This window comes from Berghia stephanieae, chromosome 5 (assembly GCF_034508935.2).
Source record: "Berghia stephanieae isolate SIO BIC M18660-M18661 chromosome 5, UCSD_Bste_1.3, whole genome shotgun sequence".
Lineage (NCBI taxonomy): Eukaryota > Metazoa > Mollusca > Gastropoda > Nudibranchia > Aeolidiidae > Berghia > Berghia stephanieae.
In genome coordinates, this window is record NC_088364.1 from 4,590,284 (window position 1) to 4,597,783 (window position 7,500).

General features: G+C 38.7%; 1 protein-coding gene across 3 annotated transcripts in view; it reads left to right on the forward strand.

Annotated features, from left to right (window-relative positions):
• The window catches only part of LOC144974055 (uncharacterized), a 9,702-nt gene that overhangs the window by 2,196 nt on the left and 6 nt on the right, over positions 1–7,500 (forward strand). For all 3 annotated transcript variants that reach the window (XM_078916943.1, XM_078916941.1, XM_078916942.1), the window contains 5 exons: positions 2,063–2,534; positions 3,557–3,793; positions 5,055–5,180; positions 5,649–5,760; positions 6,470–7,500. The exon at positions 6,470–7,500 is cut by the window's right edge and continues 6 nt beyond it. In XM_078916943.1, coding sequence (XP_078773069.1) covers positions 2,524–2,534; positions 3,557–3,793; positions 5,055–5,180; positions 5,649–5,760; positions 6,470–7,153 — 1,170 coding nt within the window. In that variant the 5' untranslated portion in view covers positions 2,063–2,523 and the 3' untranslated portion in view covers positions 7,154–7,500. The remainder of the gene's footprint in view (positions 1–2,062; positions 2,535–3,556; positions 3,794–5,054; positions 5,181–5,648; positions 5,761–6,469) is intronic.

Sequence of the window (7,500 nt, forward strand, 5' to 3'; positions counted from 1 at the left end):
ACTACTACTACTACTACTACTACACTACTACTACTACTACTACTACTACTACTACTACTACTACTACTACATACTACTACTACTACTACTACTACTATACTACTACTACTACTAACTACTACTACTACTACTACTACTACTACTACTACTACTACTACTACTACTACTACTACTAACTACTCTACTATTTACTACTGCAACTACTTCTACTATTACTACTAGTACTACTTCTACTACTACTACTACTACTACTACTACTACTACTACTACTACTATTACTATTCTACAACTACTACTACTCCTACTATTACTACTACTACTACTACTACTACTACTACTACTACTACTACTACTACTACTACTACTCCTACCACTACTACTACTACTACCACTACTACTACAACTACTACTACTACTAATACTACTACTACTACTACTACTACTACTACTACTACTACTACTACTACTACTACTACTACTACTACTACTCTCTACCAACTGACCTCTCGGGATCTCCTGAGCACATACCAGTCATAAAAAGGAGTCATTGCCATTCTTTTACTCTTTCGTTAAAATCCCCTACGTTTAAATCTTTTTTATAAAGATTGTATGTAAATCGTTATATTTTGTGTGGTTTTAACTTGCTGTAATTATATTCAAACCAGCGACCAGCTGGGCTCCAGTTCTTTAATCATTGCTTGTTTATTCACCTCAACCACGCCATTCTCACACAAATCTTTCGTCTGTAGTGTTTCATTCATCGCTTTTGTTGGTTGATAACGGGGAAACCCGGATCTTTTTTCGTTGATATTAAATTGCGGCTTCCATTCAATTTCATTTTGTTATTCTTTTAGAAAAAATTGAAGTATCCCTATAATCCTTTGTTTTCACACACAAAACAAACTCTAAAGAAAAAAAAACAAGAAAAAAAAACAAGCAAACAAAACAAATAACAAAAAAAACCCCCAAAGAACTAGAGCTTTTATAATGTGCAATATCCACTAAACGTGCTCAAAGCGCTTTACAAAGGTTAACTGAATAACAGCAACAAGCGTAGAACGCGACATGACGCCTGTTTTTGCGATGTTATAATTTTCTACGACAAAGACAACGCTGTTCATGGCCCGGTACTCCTTTTACACCCGAGGACGGTAAGAGAATGTGAGTAAAAAGCCTTTTCCAAGGACTCAGCTACGCGCTGAGCGAAGCTTGAACCCAGGACCTTCCGATCCGAAAGCAAGTGTCATACCACTAGACCACATAGCCGAACAAAGGCAAGCGAACAGGATTTCAAGAAATTTTCATCCCCCAAGCGAATCATGGCTTAACTAAAATAATCTATAGATTTTGACGCGTAAAGGGGCAGCGTGGCTCAGCGGTACGGTCTTTGCTTCGAACCCGAAAGGTATCGAGTTCGATCACACCGCCGCTGCGCTGTGTGACCTTGAGCAAGTCACCTTGCCCTAGCTCAATTTTTGGCGCTGCACTGCGGCTGACGCCTGGGTTATTCCAGTCTACCCTTGAAATAGACCCTAGAAACAAATTTCCCCTATGGAATGAATAAAGATTTATTTTTCCCCACAATGATAATTCTTAAGATCAAATATTTGTTGTCGGTTAAATTTTCACCTGCTTGTAATTTAAATAAAGGTACATCTCACTTAGAAATAAAATGGCTGAATTCTTTGTGCAGCTATGTGGTCTTCTGTTATAGCACTCGGCGCATAGTTGAGTCCTTGGGAAAGGCTATTCACTCACATTCTCTTATCGTACTCAATTGTAAGTTGAGTCTGGGTTGTATCTGTCGGGATTAAACTTATAATATCTCCTAACAGGCGTCATGCCTCGTCATATAATATTTTAAGTGTTGCTGTTGGCTTGTGACCGCTTGTGTAGCGTTTTGAGCCTATTAAGTCAATACTGTACTGTTTAAATGCTCCATTATCTTTGAAGTTTCAAAGTGCTCCCAACGTGTCGGCCGGTAGTATTGGGAACTCGTTCCAGTCTCTGAAATAAGTTGTTCAAAAAATACCTAATTTATTATTGCCTATTTCATCCTCAGGTAGTATTTTGAAGGTTTAAATGGCAACAAGAACCAGCGGTAAAAAAAACCTGGCATATGACACCGAAATTGTGATTTTCGACTGTTAGGTGAGATTGGTGTATTGGATGAACGGAGGGACAACCAGTAACAGTGAGATTGGTGTATTGGATGAACGGAGGGACAACCAGTAACAGTGAGATTGGTGTATTGGATGAACGGAGGGACAACCAGAAACAGTGAGATTGGTGTATTGGATGAACGGAGGGACAACCAGTAACAGTGAGATTGGTGTATTGGATGAACGGAGGGACAACCAGTAACAGTGAGATTGGTGTATTGGATGAACGGAGGGACAACCAGTAACAGTGAGATTGGTGTATTGGATGAACGGAGGGACAACCAGTAACAGTGAGATTGGTGTATTGGATGAACGGAGGGACAACCAGTAACAGCAACACGTCGTCTTCTTCGGTGTAACTATGGATCATCGGTATGGTTTGTATGGAACGATACTAGAAATAACTACTTTGAGACAGAGCAAAACACCGAATACGGGACGTTTCGGGCTCAAAACCCTTCCTCAGCCAATAATGGAAATAGTAAATATATTCGTACACAATGTAAAATCCGGACAGACGGCAGAAACATTTGACACGACTTATTATTATTATTGTTATTATTATTATTATTATTATTATTATTATTATTATTATTATTATTATTATTATTATTATTATTATTATTATTATTATTATTATTATCATCCTCCTCCTCCTCCTCCTCCTCCTCCTCCTCCTCCTCCTCCTCCTCGTCGTCGTCCTTCTTTTCCTCCTCCTCCTCCTCCTCCTCATCATCATCATCATCATCATCATCATCATCATCATCATCATCATCATCATCATCTCCTTTGTCTTATAATGTTTGGCCTCACACTAGTTACAGGATTTATTACTGTGTACATTTACAAATACTGTGCGGCAATGTGGTCTTGGGGTAGGCTATGACACTCGCTTTCGGATCGGAAGGTCCTGGGTTCGAGCCTCCCTCGGCGCATAGTTGAGTCCTTGGAAGTTATTACTCACATTCTCTCACCGTACTCTATAATGAGTACCTGGTCGTTAACATCGTTTTCTTTGTCGGAAAAAAATGTAATATCGCGTAACAGGCGTCATGCCCCGTTCTACACGGTACGTGTTGCTGTTGTGTAGGAATACCTTGTAAAGTGGTTTGAGCACTTTTAGTGGATATTACACACTATAAATGAGGGGTCGTGGATAGCTCATACGGTAGAGTCACGATCTCCACGGCCAGGCGAAGTTGTCGTACCAGTAAGGTTGCGGGTTCGAGCCCCCCCCCCCTCTCTCCTCCCCCCCCCCCCCCCCCCCATCGCCGCCGCGAAGTTTTTATTCTCTGTTGTCTTCTGGCACTTTCCTACTCACTTCATTTCTCACTATATAATAAATGCTCACTTAAAAAAATATCTTTTCTACTTTTTTTATGTTTTACCGACAGGTTTGAATCTCATGCATCTCGAAACTCCACCAAAGTTTTTCTGGTGGAAGAGTATACAAATGAAACACATCTTGACTTTGTGCCGGGGAGAAAGCCTGGTCTGCTCAGTGACTTCACTCGGTACATGTTTGATATTCTGGTATGGACATTGCTCAGTGGCTGTGTCAGTGTTTTTGGGATGACGGCCAATGTGATCAATCTTATTGTCTTTGTCAGACAGGGGATATGGACGGAAAGGTATCACTCAACAAGTCAAACGTTATAAACAATAATGAATAGGACAGCTTCAAAAAATGATAAAATACCAAACATGGAACGTTTTGGGCTCAAAACCCTTCTTCAGAAACAACAACAAAACAAAGAAAACATAAATACATTACTAAAAAGACCAGATCGTGGACAGAGAAATAGTCAGTTTATTCTTTCTGTATAGATGCTGTGCGCTTGGCTAAGAAACTAACAACATTACCATCCGGAAGTATAACGGACCAATACACAAAACTATGTGTAACCTTAAACGTTTATAGTCTGATTAATACAGTTAAGTAATAAACATGGATGGCAAAAAACAAACAAACAACAAAGGCCTGAGTGACGTCATCTTCGCTCTATCTATACAGAGAGGACGAACTGAAAATTTGCCTATCGTCCATATGGTATTTCAGTAATGTATTTATGATTTTTTGTTTTTGTTGTTGTTGACTGAAGACGGGTTTTAAGCCCGAAACATTCCATGTTTGGTATTTTCTTTATTTTGAAGCGATTATATTCATTATTGTTTATAAGTCACAGCTTCTAGTCGCTTAGTATCAATTTGACTCTACAAGTACCTTTTTTACAAGTTAAATAACCCTAATTTTTGTGGGCTCCTTGCTGTATTGAAAAGAATTGAATCGGGCTACAAACAGTATTCTGTTCATGTCTCCTCGAATTGTGTCAGAGGATGGCGGCCGTTTTATCAATCTTTTTGTTTTTGTAAGACATGGAATTTGGCATGGATGGTAAGGCTGCTTGTACGTGTATATCAGACCATTGTATCCAAACCGTATTAAATAGGGAGTGAGATTGATACCAAAAGGTAGATTTAAATAATTATAAAAGAAAATATAAAATTAAAAATAAAATTCCCTTTATTCATCCCAAAGGGGGAGATTTGTCTCTAGGGTCTATTTCAATGGAAGACTGGAATAACTCAGGCGTCAGCCGCAGTGCAGCGCCGGAAATTGAGCTAGTGCGAGGTGGCTTGCTCAAGGCCATACAGCGCAGTGGCGAGGGTGATCAAAGTCGGTACCTTTCGGTACGAACCAAAGACCGTACTGCTGAGCAACCGCTGCCCCCATGTTACAGTTAAAAAGGCCAGACATAAGAATTTTGGTTTTTGTAACTTTTAGAATTAACACTTTTTATCTTCAATAAAACATTCCGTATCTTCCGAGTTTGAGAGTATTGCCTTACTGTTTTTGAACCTAACCCGTTCCCCCCCCCCCCCCCCCCCCAGCGTAACAGCCAGTCTTGCAGGTCTAGCAGTTGCTGACCTGTGTTGTACCACCACCCAATTAGTCCACAGTATCAACTTTGTCTTTATGGCTGCCCAACCACCTGGTATTCCCTGGGATCCGTTGAGGTAAATATGCCATTCCTCTTCTTCTCCTCCTCCTACTCTTTCTCGTCCTCCTTTCTCCTCCTTTTCTTCTTCATCTTCATCCACCTCCTTCTCGTCTTCTTCCTCTATTTCTCCTTCTGCTTCTCCTTCTCATTCAAATCGTCTTGCCTCGCCATTATACTCTTCCTCTTTTTCCTCCTCCTCCTCCTGATCCTCCTCCTCCTCTTCCTCCTCTTCCTCATCCTCCTCCTCCTCCTCATCATCATCTTCATCATCATCATCATCATCATCATCATCATCATCATCATCATCATCATCATCATCATCATCGTTATCACCATTATCATCATCATCATCATCATCATCATCATCATCATCATCATCATCATCATCATCATCATCATCATCATCATCATATTGTCATCATCATTTTCTACGCGTTACGAATGTTGAAAGGGTTTATAACTTTATCCGTTTATTTGTCAACAGTATTTTATACGTGGCATCTGGGTGGCCTCGCATCATGTTTACACGACTGACGTGTTGGATCACAGCCTATGTGGCCTTCGAAAGATGTATGTGTATTGTGTTGCCTTTCAAGGTAATTTCATCTTGTTATTCCAACCTATTAAAATGTATGTGTATTGTGTTGCCTTTCAAGGTAATTTCATCTTGTTATTCCAACCTATCAAAATGTATGTGTATTGTGTTGCCTATCAAGGTAATTTCATCTTGTTATTCCAACCTATCAAAATGTATGTGCGTTGTGTTCCCTTTAAAGGTAAAGTCATCTTGTTATTCCAACGTGTGTTGTGTTGCATTTCAATCAAGGTAAATTGATTTTATTATTCCACCTATCAAGATTTATGTGTGATGTGTTGTTTTAAATGTTAATTCCAACTTAAAATTAGTTATCCAGGTATCTGCCTCAAGATCTTGATAGCCTGATATGCAGTAATAGTAAAATATGTGAACTATTGGCTAAAACGATATTTGGTTGGACTGACTTAATGCTAAAATTAAAATGACAACAAAAAATGTGAAATTTGAGTTAAGTTTTTATGCTTTAATTTGAACAATAGATCTATTTATCTATTTAGTTTCTTAAAGTAACAAAAATTAAAATCTAACATTTCCTATTATTCTATCTGTAAAATCGCTCTTTGGCATTTTGTTTACTCTGACATAAAACTGTTTTGAGGCGATAGTAACAAATATTGTTCACAACCACGATGCATTTCAAATACACAGGAGTCTAAAATGTTATCAAAATAATTTAAAATGTATCTGTACATCATTATTTGTTACAGGTAAAACAACTTTTCACCGCACGTCGCACTGTGTTTGTCATCAGCTGTGTGTTTGTGGTCATCATAGCTTCCTATATCCCTATCTACTACACTCACCGACTACTTTACCTCTTCGACTCAACCACAAACACTTCAAAAGTTACTCTAGTACTCACAGACAATGCAGAAGACGTCGAATATGTAACGCGTCACTTAAACGATATAATTCTACCAACCATATCTCTATCCATCGTCATCATCTGCACACAATTAACCATCGTACGCTTAAAGGCGTCGAAAAAATGGAAAAGGAAAAACGCAAGCTCTGGGTATGTCAGCCACGAAAATGACAATGGGTTACATACGAATGCGTCGAATCCTGCCAAGACTGGCCCACAAACCGCTGGTACTGGTACATCCGGGGCATCAGCCAAAGAGACAAAAGTTGTAAAGATGATCACGTTGATTTGTACTATTTTCATCATCTGTAACTCACCGTGTGTAATCATTTTTTACACTCGACTCTTGATACCAGAAATCGGAAACCTGCGACGTTATCATAATTTGTTTCATGTGATTTATTCCCTGGACTTCTTGATGGAGACAATCAATTCTAGTATTAATATCATTGTGTATTATAAAATGAGTACCAGGTACAAGCAAGAGTTTCGACTTTTGTTCGGTTTGACGGATAACAAAACATGACTGTATTCTGGTCGCGGCACAAAACTAACTTTATAAATACAATGATTAAATAGATTGACACAAGAGATGTGTTGTGCATCGGCAACCAAACAACATGCATCATATTCCTCAACTCATATGAAAATCGTCATTCTAATTGGTGACAAAACAAAGGACTGATGTCAAAGGTTAAGATGCTGCTGTTCAATGTTTTTAGTTTCAAGAGCCTTTTTCCTGCTTTGACCTCCTTTATATTCAAAAGATAATATTTTATCAATTTATCTTATTTTCCCCCCTCTGTTTTCCTAAAATTATTAACATTTTGCTTTGGTTGAGAAAATCGCAGCCTTGGCATAAATATATCAAAA